The sequence below is a fragment of the Pteronotus mesoamericanus genome, unplaced genomic scaffold (assembly GCF_021234165.1).
Source record: "Pteronotus mesoamericanus isolate MK-2021 breed Mesoamerican mustached bat unplaced genomic scaffold, CSHL_Meso_final contig_101, whole genome shotgun sequence".
NCBI classification, from domain to species: domain Eukaryota; kingdom Metazoa; phylum Chordata; class Mammalia; order Chiroptera; family Mormoopidae; genus Pteronotus; species Pteronotus mesoamericanus.
In genome coordinates, this window is record NW_026555001.1 from 4,313,173 (window position 1) to 4,336,405 (window position 23,233).

A 23,233-nucleotide genomic window follows, 5' to 3' on the forward strand; every position below is an offset into this window, starting at 1 on the left:
CCCGCCCCTTAAATCCTGCACTCCAGTTCTCAACCCTCCCTATCACTCTGTCGCCTCCCTTTGGGGCTGTAAGAAGGGCCCTTGGGGGCTGCCCAAGTCATCCCGATGGCTCCGGGCGGGACGCTGGAGCAGGCACCCCGGCCACGGGGCTTGACTCCCTCTTCCATTCAGAGGTTCCCCGCTTCAAACCTCCCAGCCCCGCGGACCCCTCTTGGCCACTGCAGGAGCGGAGGGGGAGGACGGCGTCAGAAGGCGGGGAGCCCGAGGTCCAGGGCGGGGCGCCGGGGAATCCCAGCTAGAGCAAGCCCGAGAGGTGCGGGCGGGAAGAGGAGGGAGGCGCGCGTTGGGAGGTGAGCCGAGCGGAGCCGGGAGGCGAGGAGGCCCCGCCCCCGCCTCTCTGAGCCGGCTCCTTGCAACCTCTGAAACCGCTCACTTTGCTTCTTGCCTCTGGACGGCGGCGGGGCGGTTGCCACATCCGCGGCCGGAGGGAAAGCCGGGGATCAGAAGCCATCCCGCACCGGCTTCCTCTCTCGGCACCCGCGCCCCTTCGGAGGAAACAGCGTCCTGCTTTGAAGAGGACACCCCGGCCTTGGAGGGGGTACCCCGCGGGCTCAAGGGGCGCCGGCGCGGACAGCATCAGTCTCCGCCAGTGGGGCGCAGAGCTGTCGCCGGAGGGGTCTCCCCGGACGCCTGCAGGTACCGCTGCGCGGAGGGAGTGCCAGTAGGAGCGACGCCGTGCTGCCGAGGAGGCTAAAGCCTAGGGTTCCCGGGCCAGAGAAGGGCAGAAGCGGAGCTCGGAGGCAGAGTGGGCCAGACAGCCCGCGGGCCCCGACGGCGCGCTCCCGGATCGGCCAACATCAGGCAGATCCTGCTCGGCTAGGGGGCCGCGGCGCCTTCGGGCCTCGGGGCCTCGGGGCCTCGGGGCGGCCAGCCATGACCTTCGGGAGCAGCGGGGCGGCCTCCGTGGTGCTGAATGTGGGCGGCGCCCGGTACTCGTTGTCCCGGGAGCTGCTGAAGGACTTCCCGCTGCGCCGTGTGAGCCGGCTGCATGGCTGCCGCTCGGAGCGCGACGTGCTCGAGGTGTGCGACGACTATGACCGCGAGCGCAACGAGTACTTCTTCGACCGGCACTCTGAGGCCTTCGGCTTCATCCTGCTCTACGTGCGCGGCCACGGAAAGCTGCGCTTCGCGCCGCGGATGTGCGAGCTCTCCTTCTACAACGAGATGATCTACTGGGGACTGGAGGGAGCACACCTTGAGTACTGCTGCCAGCGCCGCCTCGACGACCGCATGTCCGACACCTACACTTTCTACTCGGCAGACGAGCCGGGCCGCGACGAGGTGCGACCTGGCGGTGCAGAGTCAGCCCCCACCAGGCGCTGGCTGGAGCGCATGCGGCGGACCTTCGAGGAGCCCACATCGTCCCTGGCCGCGCAGATCCTGGCTAGCGTGTCGGTGGTGTTTGTGATCGTGTCCATGGTGGTGTTGTGCGCTAGCACACTGCCCGACTGGCGCGCCGCAGCAGCCGACAACCGCAGCCTGGATGACCGGAGCAGGTACTCCGCCGTCCCTGGGAGGGAACCCTCCGGGTAGGACGCACTGCTTCTTTGCCCGTCGCGTCCGTCCTGTCACGTTCGTTCGTCCAGTCCGTCGGTTCCGTCTCCGTCCTGTATGCCTCTGGGCGGCCAAGCCAGTTTTGGTTTGGGGCCCAGCGAAGCCCGAGGCGCGGCCAGCAAGGGACGGGTTGGTGCTCACTTCCCACCCCTATTTCCCTGGCACAAGTCAGCTCTCGTCCACACGCTTAGACACCCCTCTCGTGGACCAATCGCCGGGCATGGGGAAGGGCAGATAATAGTTTACTTTTGAGCAGTTAGCAACCGGTTAATTAGATTTCTCTAAACTTTTATTGGTAGCATTCAACAATTTAAAATTGAGCTAAAAGCAGTTTGAATTATTTGCCAGTTTTTAGTGGTTTTGAAATGACAAAGTCTTGTTATTATGAATGTGGTCTGCTATACACTGCCTACACATTCTTCACACTCTATACAATATGTACTGTAATGGAATTGTTATACAGAAGATTCAGTTAACGATAGACTCTAAATAATGGATGTCTGTGCACTTTGCTCTCTTCCTACAAAGCAGGGAGTTAACAAAGCACCTGCCCACCCTGTAGTGCCGAAGATTCACACTGTAGCATTTAGAGGGATCTTCAGTATGGGAAGGAAAAAAACCATTACCTTGGTAGAAGAGAAAAATCTAAACTGCCCTAAATTTAGGAACAGTATTTGAGTAGTTAATTTTTTTTTTCACTTTAGGATGAAAAGAAAATATTTAAATCTTTCCTTAGATCATTCTTACCTGAGTAAAGCTGGACTTTCAAGGGAGACATCCTTTTTAGGCACAAATATAAAATTGCATATTTTGTTTTACCTTTGATACTGTTTTAAGATTCCCCTTCATTCATTTTTTAAATTAGGTAGCTTCAGGTAATCTTTTCCTGATAGGCATGCGCATGTTTCTAATGGTGTTATCTGCCTTGATATTGCAGTGGGTGTCTCCACTTAATATTCTCCCTTTGGAGAGTAAAGATTTTTGTACAAATCTAAGAAGTAAATAAAATTGTCTAATACCATGGAGGCCACTACTGATATGACATCTTGGAATGAAATCCAAGATATGTGCTTTGGAAAGAAATTCATTAGGAAGCTAATTCTGTTTAATGTATTAGGTTTTGAGTTTTCAAATTACCAGTAAGAATACTTACTTGGTACTACAACAGTACAATGAAATTAATTTATATACCTAAATATGTAAGTGCCCTTGATTCTCTTAGAGGGCCATAGGAAAATGATTGACCTTGAAATGATTTACTAATAATTGTAGAATTGTAAGGTTAGTGAAGGTTGAGGCTACATTAGCAAAAGAAGCAGGAGGATTGAGTTATTAGTACACATATTTAGGGAACTGACTAAATCAGTATATAAGCATAAACAGTCAAATAAGCTAAATAAAATTTGGGGGCCATGGGAGAGTTTGGGGAGGAGGGAAGGGCAGTCTGGAGATCATTAATATAAAACACTCGGGAAGAAATGGGAAACAAGAATAATAATTTGAGGGAGAGGGAGAGAAACCAAAAAGGGAAGAGACAGATGGAAAAGAGGAAGACTGCAAAAGAAGTGAAGGAAGAAGACAAGAGTAATGCTTAATTTGTGTATATGTGTTTTATGTATGTATATAATTATTCAAGTCAGCACTGTTTCCTAGATACGCAGATATTTCAGGCAAAAGCGTCCTTTTCTTGGCTTAATGGCCCAGTTTTAAGCTTCACTCTGATGGCATATGAAAATCAATATCTGTTATCCCAAACAGATAAACCGGAGCATGACTGAATGGCTGAGGAGGCTGCACATTATGGAGGAAGCCTCCCACAGGCCTCCTCCAACCCACAGGGCCCCTAAGCTGGCACTTCGAACGGAACTCCTCAGCCCCTGCTTGCTTATGGTTGCTGAAGTAGCCTTTCTAAAGCATCACTCTGATCACTGATCATATTTGGCACCTGCCAAATAAAGTCAAAACTTCTCTCTTGGTCTTCAAGGCTCTTTATTGCCACAGTGTGCCTTTCTTCACTTAGCACATTGTAATTTACAAGCATCTTTGGAGTATCTGCTGTGTTCAAGGCACTGTTGGTGTGCAAATATTACAACTTTTTTCTGTGTGTGTGGTGAAGAAAAGGTATCAAGTTGGTGATGTAGAAACCAGAGGTATGGTTCATCAACAATGGAGTTGTTCTGAGAAGGCCTTGAAGGTGTAGGAGGATGGAAACAGCCATCTTTGGAAGGTTGCAGAGGTTGTACAGTGGCAGGGGGTATCATTTATATAAACTATAGTGTTCACAACCAAGTGTGTCCCACCTGAAGAATTTTCCAGGTAAAAGAAACAGCCTGGGCATAGGCTTGAAATTTGGATATTATGTTGAGTCGGTATGAGTCCAGTGATGGAATGAGAGGTAGGAGAGGAAATGTTCGAAGGCCTGGAATTAAGGGTCTTTGCAAGCTGTAATTAGCCATCAGTGGGTTTGGGGTGAGTGAGTTATGCATATAAAGTAATGTCATGGGTTGTGCACTGTGGATTGGAGATGGAGGAGATTGGAAACACAGAGGATGAGTTGGGAGATCTATCTGTAAGGAGGGAATGAGAGCTTGGATTGCTCTGAAGTGGTGAGAATGGAGGAGAAATGACAGCTCTGGGAGATATGAGGAAGAATCAAAATTAATCCAGGGCATTGGAAGGTTGCAGGCTCAGGAACTGATTAGACTTCCAGGAGCTAGGAGCACTTCCGCCACCTGCAGGCTCTGTCTGCCCAGACTGGCCACACCATGGGCTCTGCATTCTCTTGCCTGTTGAAACTGGATCGTACATCAAGCGCAACTCAGATTCTATTTCTCTTTTGAAGCCTTTTCTGATTACCCTAGTAAATGTGATTTTCCTCTTGAATTTCTTGAGGGATTGCTTACTTGTGCTACTTATTTGGCATCTATAATATCTTTCCTAGCATGGTCATTATTTTTTCATATTAACATGTCCTAGCTTCTAAACTAGATGAGTTGAAAAGCCTGAGACGACAGCTAAATTCTCTTATACTATTTATTATGAAAGCATCTTCTAGGAAAAAAATGATTATTCTGGTACAATAAATATCTACGGTTTATACTGCATTTCAGAATATAAACTTCCAGGAATATATCTTTCCTTGCAGATGTTGAAGAGCTGTGTGTGGTAAGGCTGTGGTCTTCAGGTGGCAGAAACTCTTAGTTGAGGAGGACAGGATCCTGTGCTAGAACTAGAAAAATGTTGGGTGAATCAAGCAATGATTATTTGTGAAGAACTTATTGCGCAACAGCAATACAGATAAGAGTATGATTTCTTCTAATTAACCTGAAATTTTGGAATGACACACAATCTGAAGTTTGGAAGAAATCTTTTTTTTTTTTTAAGATTTTTTAAATTTGTTTTCAGAGAGAAGGGAAGGGAGGGAGAGAGGGAGAGAAACATGAATGTGTGTTTGCCTCTGGCACCCCCCAACCTGGGAACCGACCTGCAACCCAGGCATGTGCCCTGAAAGGGAATCAAACCAGCGACCACAGAGCCAATCCACTGAGTCACACCAGCCAGGGCTGGGGGAAATCTTGAGGGGTTTCTAAATCAATAATGTGAAAAATTTTTGTGTGTGGATATGATCTTTTAAATTGATTTGTTTTAGATGGTTAATAGTCATATAAATGATAGTTTAAAGTCCAAAAGCTACAAAAGCAAGCCTTTCTCTATTACTTAACCATTGAGTTCTTTTCCATAGAAGTTACCAAAGTTATAGCATTTTCTGTTATTTCAAAGACATTTTAGATATTTACAAAACATATTATATATATTTTCAAAAACAAAAAAGCAGTGTGATAACACTGTCCTGAAATTTGATTTATTAACTTACCAACATGTCATGGAGATTGTTCCATATGAGTCTATGAAGAGTTGCCCTATTCTTTAAATTATTTTTTAAAGATTTATTATTTATTTATTTTTAGATAGAGGGGAAGGTGGGGGGAGAAAGAGAGGGAGAGAAACATCAATGTGTGGTTGCCTCTCATGTACCCTCTGCTGGGTATGTGGCCCACAACCCAGGCATGTGCCTTACTGGGAATCGAACCAGGGACCCTTTGGTTCGCAGGCTGGTGCTCAGTCCACTGGGCCACACCAGCCAGGGCGAGTTGCCAGATTCCTTTTTTGCAGCTGCATAATATTCCCTGGTGTGGAATAATTTCTGGACATTTATATTGTTTCTTATCTGCAGCATATGCTTTAGTAAATATCCTTGTGCATGTGCATTATTTTGCTTTTATTAAATTATATCCATAGGCTAAATTCCTGAAAGTGGTAATAGGGCATGGAGACTTTTAATTTTTATAGATAATTCCGAATTACTCTCCATAAAGATTGTATCCACTTATACTCCTACAAGCAATGTATGAGAGAGTGTATTTCTTCATAATCTACAATCTTTATCATGCAAAAAGGTGAAAAATGGTATCTAGTAGCTTTAATTTGTTTTTTTATTTTGAGTAAAAGTTTGTCTTACCATATATTTGGAGTCCTTTATTTTACTTTTTGGTGAGTTATTTTACCTTTTGCTCATTTTTGTCAATGACTCATAGTTTAAAGGTTTTTTAAAGATATTAAGAAATTAGCCCTTTGTTTATGATACGCATTACAAATATTTTATTTTCTAATTTAGGACCTCATTAAAAGAAAGCCATGTTTTCCTTAGGACATAGTAGCTGTGCTTTTAATATCTATTTATTGAGGAAAAAATACATACATGATTAAAAAATAATTGTAAATTCTAACCATTTGTCAACCGGTTTTTGATTCCTGTCACTGTGCCAGGCGCTGTGGGCACAGAGGTGCATAAGACAGGGCTTCTAGTCTCAGGGAGCTGGTAGACTAGCGGTGGTAGTGAGAGGGTAGACAAATAGCAATGTCAGCAAATAAATAAGAATTTGAGATATTAAAAACAGAGTCTAGAATACGACAGGGTTGTTTCTCTGCATACGATATGAGAAGGGAACGTGGATTGAGACCTGAATGAGAAAGACCCGACCTTGGAAGAGGGAGGGAAGAGTGTTCTGAACAGGGGAGCAGGAAATGCACAGGCTGTGGGATGATGAGCTCGGCTTGTCTACAGAGCAGAGAAGGAAGGCCCGCGTGGGCTAGCATTTAGTCCAAGGGCAGGAGAGCAGTCGATGAGATCTGAGGAGGCCATGACCTGTCCGGCAGGACCTGCCTGCCCAGGGAAGGAGTTTGGATGTTGTTGCAAGTGTGACAGCTAAGCCTTTGGAAGGTTTTAAAAGAGAAGGAAGATATGACCTGCTGTGCTTTTAAAACACCAGTGGATGCTGGGTAAAAAAAGGACCGAGAGGGCAAGAACAGAGGTGGCAAGATGTGGCAGGTGAGAGAATGTGGGCCTTGATCTAGAGGAGTAGCAGTGAAGATGGTGAGAAGTGATTGGATTTGGGTAAAACTGTGGATTTTACTAATGACGACTCACCTGCCAGGGCTAGGCCAGTGTGTGAGGTAGGATTTATTGAGTGAAGCAATGTTAGGACCCACAGACATTGGGGGTCCCTCTTGTTTCTTAAGTGCCTTGGCCTGCATGTAGTGAACGGGGAATCCCGTTCTTTTTTATAAAGGGCCTGCTCCACTTTGGGGCTATCGTGAGGTCTCCGGTGGGTGAGTGGGAGAGGGATCATGTACCATTTTCCTTTCCATACAACCAAAACCATCTCACTGAGAGGACCGCCCCTTCTGTTAAAGATCTCTGGTGAAGACATTCACAGCTTCCCTTAATGAACAATCCTAGTAAGTAATCTTAGAATGATGATGTCCCTAATGCTATATCTGATTGATAAGACAGATTAAAGGTTTTTCAGGCAATTTGCCTTTTAGTAACATTTGAGTATCATTTCAGTACTGCCGAGGAGATTAATGGTCTTTTGGTATTTGAAGATATGGATAAAGTTTTTTAAAAATGACTAAGCATTGCTGCGTGTTTCATAAACAAGACGCCCTTTGCTAGTCAGAACTTTAAGAAAGAGGGTGAGATGTAAAGTTGTAGTTGTCCTTTCGCTTTTGGTCTCTTTTGCCCCTGAACTTTGGTCTCCTCAGTTAGTCTCAGCAGCAGCGGTCTCATTTGAGGTTTAAATCTCTGTAGCATGCAAGGTCTTGCAGTAATTTTAATCTGGTTATTTTTTAAAGAAATTATTTCTAACAGATACTTCATGGTGGAGCTTTGGTCTTTAATTTGTATAGCTTTGTGTTGTGGTGGTGAGAAATTGAGAAGATGTAAAGATGTGAAAATTTCTTATAGTGTTATTTTAAGCCCCAGTTTAAAAAGTGAAATTGCAATTGCAATGAAACACCAGGTGATGGAGATTTGAAAACCAATTGTTATTATTTCTATTACCTTGTAGGCCAGTATTATATAAATCCAGTAGGTTTTTAAGTACTTTAAAAATGAAAGGCAGTATTTGAATCTGAAGATGGAAGTTTCAGTGATTTTACTCTGTAGATAAGGCAGATATTTTCAGAAGCCAGTAATTAATAGATCTCTGATAGTATTGAACATAACCTAGACCTCGGTTCAATTCTGTTCTTTCACAGTGGACTGTTTCTTTTAATGTGTTACAGAGTTTTTCTCTCTGCTGCCAGTTTTAGAGTTTAGTAGAGACTTTATTTTGTCGGTAGCTTTTCTTTAATCAAGGTGCTTTCTTTTTCCCTTTTAATAAACGAGTTATCGTCAATATTTTTCTCTTAATTTTTTAAAATGAAAACTTTGCTTATTGGGAAAAAATATGGTTCCAAGTGTTATGAGGTGAAGAGTAAACATGCCCGTTTCTCCTCGATCCCATATCCAGTTTCTGAGTATTCCAGAAATACTCCATAAAAACATACACTTTCACACATACATGCATATATAATTATAGATACACATCATATAGATTTTAAAGCATTTATAACCAGGTCACTCTATAATCTTGTTTAGTATTTTGCTTTTCTTTTTTAAAGGTTTTATTTATTTATTTTTAGAGAGAGAGGAAGGGAGAGAGAAAGGGAGAGAAAGATCGGTGTGTGTGGGAAACATCGGCTGGCTGCTCTACCACTCCCGCACCCCGGGACCTGGCCCACCACCCAGGCAGGTATCCTGAATGGGGATTGAATCGGCGACCTTTCAGTTAGCAGGCTGGCACCCAACCCTCTGAGCCACACCAGCCAGGGCAACTTTTTCCCTATTTAACTTAATATCTTGGAACTCTTTCCATATCAGTTTGCATCAGTCCTCCTCATTCTTTAAAAATCTGTATGGTATTTCATCATAGGGATAGTTCGCAATTCATTCAACAAGTGCCTGTCCAGTTGATAACAGTAATGGCTATAAGAGTTAATATTTAATGAACACTTAACTTATGCTAGTCGCTTGTTAAGTTTTTACATGTATTTTTGTCATCTAAGTCTCATAACAATCCTATTAAGTAGAACTTTGTTATGCCCATTTTATAACTGAGTTTAGGTAGGTTAAGTGATATGTTCAAACTCACGCAGTAAGTGGTCACCTGGTATTTGACACCCACATCCCTGCTCTGCTCTGCTGTGGAATTGTTAGTTTGACTCTAGTTTTTAAAAAATGCAAACGGTGGTGCAGAACACAGTTTTTTCATAGATCTTTACAAATTGATGGGCGTGTATGTGCATATGTTCAAAAAGTTCCAAAGGGGAAAAAATGACTGGGCTAAATGGATGAAAAAAGTCCAGCACTACTTGGTATTAATAATAATAGCTATTCAAATAATGCAATTAATAAGGAATAGAATACTAATATTACTAATATTTTAGTAGCAAACATTTGGGGATAACCTCCTTTTAAAAAATAGAACAGCTCTTTTGAGATATAATTCACATACCATAGAACTCACCTTTTAAAGTGCATATTCAGTGGCTTTCAGTATATTCTTGGAGTCATACAGCCATCACCATCCCTCCTGTTTTAAGCATTATGGTTTGATGGTGTCTTTGAAGGAGTATAAAATGTTTACAAAGCTGGAGCCCTTGAATGGCTAAGAAAGGGACTCGGGCATTTTGAACCAGTGACCTTTTGGTTTGCAGGTCGGTGCTTAATCCACTGAGCCACACCAGCCAGAGCTAACGCAACTTAATTTTGAAAGATGATTCTGGCCCAGTGTGGAGGCAGGGGTGGACCCAGTGAGGCCATTGGGACCCCCATTTCGTCCTGACACTCCAAAGGGTGCCTTGAGTCCTGGGTCCAGGCAGCTAATGGCCATGTCATGCTGGTCCAGGTTGTGGTGGCATCTTTTTTTTTCTTCTTCCATTTTCTGGGTAAAGATATCATTGTAATTGACCGAGCGTGCCCCTAATGTCATCGTTTTTTCCCCCCTGACATCATTGTATGGCAAGGGTCTGTACCAGTCCCCACACCCTGTTGCAGGACTGGTGGTGGTCTGGAGAAGGGGTGGGGACACTGGGGACACGGTGGCCTGCAGACAGTTGGGGCCCACTGTCTGTTTTTGTACAGCCCTTTAGCGAGGCATGTAAAAACCATTTTTCAATGGTGAAAAAAGAAACCCAAAAGCATACTGTTTTATGACTTGTGAAAATTACCTGACATTCCAATTTTAGTGCCCATAAATAGAGCTTTGTTGGAGCATCGTCACGCTAATTCATTTACATATTGTCTATGGCAACTTTCCCGCTATTTCAGAGTTGAATAGTTGCAACAGAGACTGACAGGCTGCAAAACTTAAAACGTTTCCAGTCTGGCTTTTTACAAGGCCTGTCACGAGGCTGGGCCTTCCCAGCTGGGCTCCCTTAGACATAGTCCTTTCCAGCCTGCGTATCCTCATTTGTAAAATAAGGATAGCTGATAGTATCTAAGTTTTGAGAATTGAGGACCCAGGATTTGATTACTGATTCTTGTCTCCTAACCAGCCTGATGCCAAACCCTGCCCTTGGGTCTCAAAGAGGCCTACCCTGACTCAGATTGTTCTGTTTTCCTAAGAACTTTCCCTATTGGGTCATAGGAGTTCTGGTGAGTGGGGGCTTTTATGAGTGTTTATGGTTGGGGTGGGAAATCAAGCACTTACTTATAAGTTAGGGATTTTCTGTGTTGATTTCAGATTACAGATTTAGATTTACCAGTTTACTCTGAATTGGTAAATGTGGGAGGTGGGTAGGGACGGATAGACAATCAAAACTGGGATTCGCGACATAGGTCCTACTGAATCGAGGGCTGTGTTTTTGTAACATTAAAAGTTTATGATTTTATAGAAAATAAAATGGGAAGTACATTTCAAAAAAGGAGGCGAGTCTTATTTGTTAATACATGGAATAACTCAGTCGCCTTAAGGCATAACGAAGACAGTCCTTGCCCTCCTCCAGGAGCTTCCTATGAGGAAGAGCCAGAGCCATTGATGATGGGCAGGTGAGTTGGTGTAGCAGTACAAGGGAGCACAGGGGTGGGCACAGAGCTAGGGCAGCTGCTAGGGTCATGGAAGGGCTTCTGGTGTTGCCTCATTTAAGTCTATGCCACAAGGCACAAGGACACAGTGGAAGTGTCAGTGGTACCAAACTGTGTTAGGAGTTGTATTCTCTGCCACCACATACAGTTAAGATTTTTTTCTCTTTTTTCCTTTATTAGTTTGGGGGTGGGGTGGGAAGGGGGAGAGAGAGAGCAAGAGAAACACCACTTTGATGTCCCACTTATTTATGCATTCATTGGTTGACTTTTATATGTGCCCTGATGGGATCAGATCTGCAACCTTGGTGTATCAGGACGAACCTTCGACCAATGGAGCTAGATGGCTAGGGCACCATATACAGTTTAAAAAAAGTTTTACCAAAGAATGCCCTTGACAAAGCAATTAAAATTACTAATTGTGTTACCCCCTGGCTTTGAAGTACATATTTTAAAATCTTCTCTGTGATGAAATGGGAAGTTACAGAAAGCCCTTCTGCTGCAGATGGAAATACCAGGGCTGTCTTGAGGGAAAGGCTGGTGCAGCTGGATGAACTGCGAGCAGAACTAGCCGCTTTTTCGTGAAACACCATCTTTATTTGAAAGAATGACTGGCAAACTCGTTAGTTAGACCTGGGTAGATAGCAGACATTTTGTCATAAATGAACTAGGTGAGTCTGCATTTCTAGGAAAACAGCAGACAGGAATTGTTGCCAGTGATAAAATCAGAGATTTCAAGTAAAAAAAATAGACATTCAGAAAACTTGAGCCCTCGCTGGTGTGGCTCAGTGGACTGAGTGCCAGCCTGCGAACCAAAGGGTTGCCAGTTAGATCCCCAGTCAGGGCACATGCCTGGGTTGCAAGCCAGGTCCCTGGTAGGGGATGCACGAGAGGCAACCACCCACTGGTGTTTCTCTCCTTCTCTTCCCCGCTTCCTTCCCCTCTCTGTGAAAATAAGTAAATAAAATATATTAAAAAAAGGAACGGAAACTTGAATTTGCCATTGCATGCTTGCCAGCAGCCCAATACTTAATAATTTTTCTACTGTGATTGGTGGTGATATTAATCAATGTAATATGTAAAATATCATAGAATGAAATGTGTTAACATTGGAAGGTCTGCATCATTCAGTAACTGGTCCATCCTAAATGACTAATACCTGATGTGTACAAAAGTATGTGAGGGCAAAAGATCCCCTCTGAGTGCCAGAGGGACCAGTGGATTTTAATGTAACCAAATATCAAAAGCTCAGTGACAGGATTTCAGTGTCCACAGTGCTGCCAACCTTTAAGATAACTGCCAATTTATGAGTTTTGGTGTAATATCAAAAAACTATATCCACATTTATCAGAAATGCCCATTAAAGTGTTCTTCCCTTCCCCAACTACCTGTTTTTCTATACTTAATTTAATTTAATTTAATTTAATTTATTTTTAGAGACGGGAAGGAAAGGAGAAAGAGAGGGAGAGAAACATAAATGTGTGGTTCCCTCTTGTGCATCCCCTACTGGGGACCTGGCCCGCAACCCAGGAATGTGCCCTAGTGTGGGAATCGAACGGGCGACCCTTTTGTTCAAAGGTGAGCACTCAGTCCACTGAGCCACACCAGCCAGGGCCATTTTTGCATACCTTAAAACAACACAGCACAACATATTTAATGTGGAAACAGGGTAATTCAGCTGCCCTCTATACGAAGCCAGACATTTAATGAGATTTGCAGAAAGGTAAAAGACTCACTTTGCTCTCTTTTTTTGTTGTTGAAAGTACACTTATTGTTCATAAAAATATGTCATGTATATGTAATAAGTTTGTTTTTTAAAATTGAATTAATGAATAAATATTTTTTTAAAATTCCTAGTTTTAATATCTAACATGGTAAATATTGATAGAGATAATGTACATTAAACAAAAGCTCTTTGGGAGCCTCAGTAATTTTTATTTTATTTTTAGAGAGGGGTTAGGGAGGGAGAAAGAGAGGGGGAGAAACATCGACATGTGAGAGAGACACATCGAAATGTTGCCTCTCACAAACCCCAGGCCTATGTCCTGACTGGGAATTGAACTGGCAAACTTTTAGTTCACAGGCCAGCACTCAATCCACTGAGCCACACCAGCCAGGGCAAACCCCAGGAATTTTTAAGTGTAAAGGGGTCCTGAGGCCCAAAAGTTGGAGAACCACAATATTAAAGTCACCAGTTTCCAAGTCCTCCGCTTCAGTGTGTCCACTTTCATAAAACCAGTGTGCTTGAGAACATGCCTATGGTGAAGGCAATGGTCTTTCTCAATTCTTCTTCCACTTTAAAAAGCATTGCTCTTACCATTCTGATTCTTATTGAAATAAGGTGCATTGTATCAGGGTGTAAAAACTGTGGATGCTAATGAAAGAGACCACTCTTCTAATAATCTTGCCTTTGCCATTCCCAGAGAGAGAGAGTCATTTGATAGCAAAACAAGGAGGACATTGGTAAGAAATACCAAGAGTATCAGAAAAATCTATGAGAAAGTGTCCTGCAGGCCCTTAGTTCATCCAGGCAGCTGACGCATAACGATGCTCAATCATCTTTTCTTTGTCTTAAGTTCTCTCTTCCTCTTTCCCCCATCCCTGCCTCCCTCTCTTTCCCTCTCTCTGGTACAATTCAAAAGCGAGAAGGTTGTCATAGAGAAATGCACCATTTACACATCATTTGAATTGAGAAAAGTAAATTCGTCTGTTCCTTAGGAAAGTACATCTGATTTGAATGATTGGTTTAATAGTGAGGATTGACTTTGAAAATTCAGTAACATGGTGGGCATTTTCCACAAGCTGAATGAGCTAGGTGCAGTTCCAAGGTTTTGGTGAAAATATATTGAAATCACATGATTAGATGCACACATTTAATAAAAAATGTTGTGTTAACAAATATGTGCTGAAATATTTTAATATCCCAACCCTTTCTAATACTATCAGATTTAGAACTGGTGCTTCAAAGTAGAAGAGTAACTGGTGTATTTAACAGTCACTGGATAAGTCTTGGTTTAAGTGTTTTGTTTTGTTTTTTAATGTTTTAATTTTTTTATGCAGTACCTCCTAGGAAGTGACAAAGTGAATGACTCTAATTATGGGCAACAGATCTGATTGCAAGTTAGGTGACTGTCAGTTTTTGCTTTTAACAGACTTGAAGAATATAATTGATTTCACAGCAGATAAATTATTAAAAATAATTTCCCCACAATTTTTAATTTTATAAATAGCAAACCTATAGGAAAGTTACAATAAAAAAAAATGCAATGAACAGCCTTGTATCTTTCACTCAGATTCACCTATTGTGAAGATTTTGCCTTATTTTTCCTATCATCTGTCATAACAATAATTATTATTCATTTGATCTGTTTGTCTATTTATAGTTATTACTTCACTGCTAGAACCTTTGAGAGTTGGATGCAAACATCTTGACACTTGATCCCTAAATACTTCAGCACTTATCAGAAGATGAGGCCATTTTCCCATCCCACAGTGCAATGACCACACTCCGGGTATCATTTAACATTGATGTTTTTGAGGCTCTAGGCCAATTGTTTTGTAGATGTCCCTTAATTGGATCTTGTCTGATGGTTGCATCATAATTATATTTGAGTCAAACCTTTTCTATAGAAATACTATATAGGTATAAAAAGAATTTTTGATAATCAAAACGTGATATTTTGGCATATGACAGGTAAAAGAATTGAATAACATTCCTATAACTCCTTCCAGTTTCCTCTACTTGTTTAGGTAAATAAGGATTCTCAGCCCTTTAACCTGTAAAAACAAAAATAGGAATACAATATTCAGATGATGTATTATAGAATTGCACACTTGAAACCTGTGTAATTTTATTAACCAGTGTCACCCCAGTAAATTCAAGAAGAAAGAAAATAGGAATAGAGATGAAGCTGTCGTTCTACCGATGAGAAATATTCATTTATTAATTTGGATATAAAATATTCATCTGCTGAAAAGACATGAACTAATTGAAAAGAAAAAAACTAAAGATGCATTTCAAATAAAATCTTATCTTTTGTTTAATTAGTTATATACTGAATTTTGTAATAACTCAATGAAAAATAACAGATTACAGCAAATTCAATGACAGATAAATAGGTAATTAAGAAAATTAAAGATATAAGCATAATTTTTGATATTGCAGAGAAGTATGATGGAATATTTAAAAATTTTCAAGCACATATTATATATATTTGAAAATATATTACAGTAGAGCAAATTATATGGAAGAAGTAGAATAGAAATACAAGTTTTATGAGAAAATTTTAATAAAGTATAATTAGGTTAAAGAAGAGTTTGTTAGTATAATGAAAAATATTAAAAAAAAGACATTTACTAATTTTAGAGAGGAAAGGGGAGAGAGACAGAGAGAGAAACATGATCAGTTGCTTCCCATACACCCACTGATCAGGGATTAAACCTGCAATCTAGGCACGTGCCCTGACTGGGAATTGAATCCCCAACCTTCCGGAGTATAGGCTAACTCTCCAACCAAGCCACACTGGCCAGGGCCGTTAGCGTGTTTTTAAAATGAGAGTTGGTGAGTTGTATTAAAACACTATAGCATTTGGATTCATTAGATACTTTAAAAAAGTGGTGTAATAGTTGGACTTAAATTTTTAAAATATTTACAATATCCCAGAATTTGCAGGCTTTGTAGCTATTTTAACTTAAAAATTGTCAAGTGTCAAAATAAAAATGTCCAAGGATGATATACACTTTTCCTAAATTCTTTCAGGGGTCACAAGAGCCCAAAGCTTGGGGACCACGGTGTTCAAGTGGGCTGGAGGCAGGGGAGAGCTGCCAGGATGGTTTGGGGGCTATATTGCTATAGGGAGGACCCTGATTTATCTTGTGGAGGGCGGGCCGCTGGTAGTACAGGCTAGGTGAGTATTCTAGGAACCCATCTGTTACCAGTGTACCAGCTGGTGTTTTCAAAGGCTCTTTCAATGCCTTTGACCATTTCATGATGGGTGATTTACGGGCGCACCCGCCCACACTGTGCTGAATGTTCAGCAGTTTTTGACCCCTATGCCCCACCCTCCCTATTCATCCAGTCTTGCCCAGGCAACTTTTTTTTGTTTCCCTGGATGAAAAAGCCCTCAAAGGGAAACGTTTTGCTGATGTGGAAGAGGTGAAAAAATAAAACAAAACAAAACCTGGCAGAAGCATTCAAAGGCATCAAAATCAATGAGTTCAAAAACTGTTTTGAGCAGTTGGAAAAAACATCTCAATAGGTACATGGCATCAAATGGAGGGGGTTTTGAAGGTGAATGAAGTTTAAACATGTTAAGGATAAATACACAATTTTTTATAAATAAATTCCATTTGTGGGGGGGTTCCCCCTGGTATTGTCATGAAGTGTCAGGAGGTCAGGAAGAGGACACCAGGTGGGGTAGCAGCTCCCAGAGGGACACAGTAACTTTACCTCAAGAAGGGGTCAGGATGCCAAGGAAGCATTTAAAGATTTATTTATTTATTTTTAGGGACGGGGACGGGAGAGAGAAAGGGAGAGAAACATCAGTGTGTGGTTGCCCTCCATGCGCCTCCCACTGGGGACCTGGTCTACAACCCAGGCAAGGGCCCTGACTGGGAATCAAACCACTGACCCTTTGGTTCGCAGGCGGCACTCAATCCACTGACCCACACCAGCCAGGGCAGAAGCATTTAAACCCTAAATAGCAATACAGAAATGCCTGGAAGGCAACATTAAGTTTTTGGCTTTGATAAAATGCCACTTCATAGACTACTTTGTGACAGGATTTTATCTACCCGTACATCTATATACAAATGATGTGCATTAATTTATGATTACCAAGAATATGGTTGTATAATATGATGTAATACTTTTTGAAGAAAAGGAAACATTTTCATTTGTGACACTTTAAAGGAAAGCCTTTGAAGCAGCGTGACTAGTCTGCACGTCACCTCGTTGAGTACCTTTGCGTATGTGCATATTTCCTTGTGTGCATGAGATGGGAGAAGGTGAAGTAAATATCACGGAGTTCCCCACTACATGCCCAGCAACACATGAGTTGCCTTATACAGAAAAAGCACCCTGAGATCATTGGTATGTCAGGTTACAGGTAAAGGCAACACAGAAGTCAGGTGATTTACTGTAAGTCACAGACCATGAGAGAGAATTGGGAATCATCCTAGGACTGATTCTAGAGCGTGTGTGCTTGGCGGAAACTCCATTGCTTTCTGTGCGGCAGCTACTTTGCCTTTGGGCGTGTGGATGATGTGTGGGGGACTTTTGACTCACATCCCAGGAACTAAATTAAGGACCACATTGGATTTAATTGATAGTTATTTTTACACATGTCATTTAAGAACAAGTAAAAGAAAGAGCAGAATTATCAGTCTGTATAAAGATAAAAATAAAGTTTTACCAGGTAACAGTACAATATATACTGGGCTTTTAAAATAAAATTCCCTATGTTTCAATTAATCTGTAATTTAATTAAATGTTGGTGTTTTAAGGCATTACAGCAAATGCTCTGAAGATTTTTTAAATAAGAGACTATTAAAAATAAAGCAAAATTTAAACATTAAAAAAGTGTAGAGCTCCATATGCCAATCAAAATGTGTTTTCCTTGACTAGCAACCAAAAACTTAAGCAGCAGAACAAAACAATCTGTGAAATAAAAGAGACACATGTTTTACAAAGGTAAGAAGAAGAAATTATGTACTGAAGCATTACAAAGTCTTTCAGGCATGTAAGAAATATAGATTATAGTACAGTGAACACCTGTGTACCTACAACCCAGCTTAAGAAATAAGAGATAGGAAATACAGTTCAGTCCCTTGGGTGCTTCTTTCCCATTGAAATCTCCTTCTTTTCCCCAAAGTAACCATTTTCCTGACTTTGAAGCAATTTCCACACATTTAAAAGTACTTTTTATGTATGCTTGCATATGTATCTACACATAAAATATAGGGTAGTTTTGTATACTTAAAACCATTTTTTTGTAAAATGGTATCATCAATGGAATCTGCAGCTTGCCTTTTTAGTTCAACTATCTTTTTTTAGGTTTTTGCGTGTTGATATCTGTTATAAAGCCCCTTCATTTCAACTATAATGTAATAAATGTTGATTTATTTATTCTTCTTTAAGTGGAAATTTTGCTATTACTGTAGTGCTGAAATAAATAGTTTTGTTCATGTCTCAGTGCACATATAGGAGAATCTATTTAATGTATCTCCTAGGACTGGAGGTGCTATATTGAAAGGTATGCACATTTCTCCTAGACGTTGTTAGTAGCCCTGTAGAGTAATTATACTGATTTCTTCTTTTATCAGTAGTGAATAAGAGTCTGTTGCTCAATTCTCATCATTTCTACATGTTGTCAGACTTTACAACTTTTGCTAATCTGGTTGATGTGAAATATCTAGTTTTCTTTAAAAAACAATTGTATTGAAATATAATTTACATAAAATGAAATGCACTTATTTTTAAATACTATATTTTGCCATGTATAACATGCTCCCTGTATAATGTACATCCACGTTTTTGGCCCAAACTTTCAGAAAAAAACTCTTTTGTTTTACTTTTTTAATTCAATTTTTAATTTATTTATATTTAGAAACAAAACCAATTATCATATTTCAGGGTATTATTTTGCACACAGATACTGTTATTGCTTTCTTTTTAAAAAAGATATTATTTATTAATTTTTAGAGAGGGGAAGGGAGGGAGAAAGAGAGGGAGAGAAACACCAATGTGTGTGGTTGCCTCTCGTGCATCCCCCACTGGGGACCTGCACCCAACCCAGGCTTGTGCCTTGACTGGGAATTGAACCGATGACCCTTTGGTTCACAAGCCATCACTCAGTCCACTGAGCCACACTAGCCAGGGCATTGTTATTGTTTTCTAGAGTTACAGTTTTAATGCATAAGCATAAATAAAAGAATTAAAAACACTTATATAGGTACGGAATTTGTACTATCCATGTATAATGAGCATCCTTATTTTTCCCTCAAAAATTTGGGCAAAAAAGAGCGCATTATACATGGCAAAATATAGTATACAGTTAATTGACATCTGACACATGCATATACCTGTGTGATTACCATCCCAGTCAGGACATAGATTATTTCTTTCACACTGAAAAGTTTCCCTCTGCCTTACTGCGTAGGCAGCCCCACCGATTTCAGTCACTGATCCTGTCAAAGATTATAGAGGATGTAGTCTTTTATGTCTGCTTCTTTTGATCAGCATAATATTTCTTAAAATTCATCCATGTGTTGTTTACATCAGTTCATTCATTTTAAAAAAGTAGATATAATTCACATAATAAAACCCACCATTTGAAAATGTACAATTTAGTGGTTTTTACTATTGTATATTCACAATATTGTGTAACCATCAGCTCTGTTCCAGAACACTTTGATTACCCCAAAAAGAAACCTCCTACCTGTGAATAGTCAGTCACTTCCCGGCCTCCCCTCTTTCTTTCTCTGTGGATTTGCATATACTAGATGTCAAATAAATGCAGTGATACAATATGGAGGAGCTATTTGTTTCTGGCTTCTTTCGCTTAACATAATGTTTTCAAGGTTCATGCATGTTGTACCATGTATTGGGACTTCGTTCCTCCTTCTGGTTGAGTAATCATCTGTTGGGTGGCAATGCCACATTTTATTTATCTGTTCATCAGTTGATGGACATTTGGATTGTTTTCACTTTTTGACTTTTATGAATAATGCTGCTATGAACATTTGCATACAAGTTTTTATGTGAGCATGTGTTTTCATTTCTTTGGGGTGGATTCTTGGGAATGGAATCACTGGGCCTTGTGGTAATTCTACATTTAACTTTTTGAGGAAAGTTCATGCCTTTTTGTAGTATTATATGAATATACCACATTTTTTAAATCAGTTCATCAGTTAATGGGCATTTGCACTGCTTCTTGTACGTGAAATGTTTGTCCAAATACTTAGCCTATTTTTAAAAATTGAGCTTTTTGTCTTTATTATTGAGTTTTAGGCATTTTTTAAAAATATATCCCAGGTAGTAGTTCTTTATCAGATACATTTTTTTTTAAGATTTTATTTACTTACTTTTAGAGAGAGGGGAAGGGAAGGAGAAAGAGAGGGAGGGAAACACCAATGTGCGGTTGCCTCTGCACGCCCCCACACAACCCAGGCATGTGCCCTGACTGGGAATCGAACCAGCGACCCTCTAGTTTGCAGTCCGGTGCTTCATTCATTGCACCACACCAGTCAGGGCTTTGTCAGATAAATGTTTTGTGATTATTTTCCTCTAGTCTCTAGCTTAGCTATTCATTTTCACTGTACTGAAGTTTTAAATTTTGAATGAAGTCTAATTTATCAGCATTTTCTTTCCCAGACTGCTTTTTGTGTCCTGCATAAGAAAGTTTGCCCACTGCCCAGTCACAAAGATGATTCCTGTGTTCGCCTCTAAAATCTTTATTGTTTTAGCTTTTACCTTGAGGACTGTTTTCCATCTCATTAATTTTAGTGTGTGATATGAAGGATTGTAATGCATTATTTTTAATTTTTAAAAAATCAACACAACAAATACATCATATTCTCCTAAATATTTTATGAGACTGATAAAACAGCCACACTCACTAATACAATTTAATATACCATTCATGTATTCAAACAACATTTGTTGAATTAAGTGTCATAACTAGGCCAATATAGTGATTTAAAAGAGAAAGAGACAACACACAGCCCACTTTGCCCCCTGTCTGGGGCGACAGCCAGTGTAGAGCCAGGTCGCAGTGGGACGTGCACTGTGCTGGAGATAAATAAATGCTGCCTGTCTGGGGGACACAGGAGAAACCCTGCCGCGCCAGGAACCCCCGTGAAGCTTTCCAAGGGTGGTGATGCTTAAGCTCAGGCTTGAAGGTCTGGCTGCTCTTAGTCAAGAAAGAGCGATAGATATGCAAAAGTCAGAGGCCTGGGAAAATCTTACACAGGAGCAGATGGTACAAAGCAGGCGTGGCGCGATCTGGAGCCTTGCATGACCTGATCATGAACTCAGCTTTTATCTGATGATAGTTGGGCGTCAGTAATTCGCGACGGGAGCTGAGAATTGCTGCTTTTAGTGCTGTGAACGTTTATATTCTGTGACTGTAGAATAAAACACTTAACTTGTTGTTTGAAAAGCCCTTACAAATGGGTATTTTAAACTATCCCTATAATTAATTAAATCTTTTGTTTTTAATGTGTGTGTTGGAAACTTTGTATGTGAAGATGAATCATTTATGTTCTGAGGTTCGCATATGAGTACCTGGTACACAGTAATTAAGCAGAAATAAGTTGAGCTCTGGGTATACTATTTACCTGTGATTTGAAATAACAAATAATGATATTAGCATGAAATACCTCCCTTTAAAAACATCATTCTTTTGAAATTCATTTTCTAAGCGTCTCTTTAGGTAAAAGCTATTTTGACATCAAAATAATAAAATGCTATTGAAGAAAAAGAATAGGTATGAATTTTTATAAGATGATCTTGTCTGAAAAGGGAGATGGTCTCTTGATATTCCTTCTAGTTTCTTCATTCTTTTACTAATGAATTGCCAGTTAAATAACAAGGGAATAGAACCCATCTGATAGTTACACGTGGAAGGGGAACAGATGAGTTCTCACGAAGAGACTGATTTCCTTGTAGCATTAGCTGGATGAATGTGTGTCTCTCTGGGATAGTGGTGAAGGTGCTGGAGAGGTTACTGTCCCCGCAGGAGGAAGAGGGGCCCACGTGGAGGGGAGACCGCAGGTGGCCTGGGGAGGCAGGTGCTGGTGGGTCTGGGTTTCTGATGCTCTCATCTCTCGGAAGTGTTTCAGAAGTGACAGTCAGAGCCGCAGATTTTGGGACTTTACACTCGTGTGTCCACCTAGGTCATGGTAGTCTTTTAAAAACGCATCCCTTAGCATCTGGTAAAGAGAACCTACCCGGGTGGCCCTGACTTTGAGAGGCTCGGGTGAGTCATATACAGAACATGGTGGTTTCTTCACACTCAGCCCAGAGACGGAGTCCCCAGTTAGAGGCTAATGAACACGAACACTGAAGCCTGGTGCTGATGAAATTCTTTAAGTAATTTCGCTCTGAAGAGATGCTGTTAAGAAAAGAGAATGGTTCAGAGTGGCCCATCTCTTGTAGTAAGGTTTTTCTGGGTGGCTTTCCCTTCTCCACTTGCTTTTTGATTTAGGGACAGTCTTGGGGGCTCTGCCTGGTTCCCTCTGACCTTCGCATCTCTCCAGGAGGTTCCAGGCGGTGATGGATGTTGGCTGAGTGCTGGGCATCAGCGCATGTGCCTGTTCCCCTGGCTCTCCGTGCCTCTCCCAGCCAGCCAGTGGCGGGGTCTCGTAGAAGGCTTCGGGCATCTGTGCTGCATGGTTTCATTTCATGACCTTCCCATCACCCTCCACCAGTTTGGGCCTTCCGTTTTTGTTGCCCGTGCCCTAGCCTCCTGACCGCGCACACTCCCCAGTCATCCCATGAACTCCTGCCTGATGGCTATTCCCACAGCCTCCTGCCCGCTGGCTGCCTGGCAAATATGCCTGGCACATAGTAACCTCTTAAGAAACGCTTACTGAATGAAGCCACCTGTAGCCAACTCTTTAATGGGTTCCCTTTGCCTTTAAAGCTGTAACTTGACTTTCAGAACCCATCAGCTTTGCCATAAGGCTTCAGTGTACACACCCAACCCTAATCCCTGCAGTCACCCCACTTCCCACTGCACACCTCACTTTGCAGCCAAGCGAGGCTCCATGTTCTCTGAGTGCTGTGATGCTTCTCTGCCTGTGTGCCTTTTCTTTTTCCCACGATCTCTGGCGTTTATTTTTGATTTTGAATATTTTAATGGTCCCCTAAGCAGGCCTTCTGTTTTCAGCCTCTACCCCAGCAGAAATGTTCGTGCTGCCCACCCAGCATCCCAGCGAAGGCCACCGACTTAGCCTGGAGCTTGTTTATAAAACAGGGATAATACAATAGCGGTGACCACCTTGTGGGCCCGGAAGTATAAAAATAATATATACTTAAAAGTTACTTCTAAAATCGTATAGTTCATACTAGCAAAAGAATCATAGATGCTTATAGTTTAAAAAAAAATGGATTCCTACCTTTACAATCCTCAACCTGCTAATCTCCCTTTT

General features: G+C 41.4%; 1 protein-coding gene across 2 annotated transcripts in view; it reads left to right on the top strand.

Annotated features, from left to right (window-relative positions):
* Positions 1-933: 933 nt before the first annotated feature.
* Positions 934-23,233, top strand: part of KCNG3 (potassium voltage-gated channel modifier subfamily G member 3) — a 29,053-nt gene continuing 6,753 nt past the window's right edge. The window contains exon 1 of one of the 2 annotated variants that reach the window (XM_054565842.1): positions 934-1,589. In XM_054565842.1, the coding sequence (XP_054421817.1) occupies positions 934-1,589 (656 nt within the window). The remainder of the gene's footprint in view (positions 1,590-23,233) is intronic. The other variant, XM_054565845.1, reaches the window with a different exon arrangement.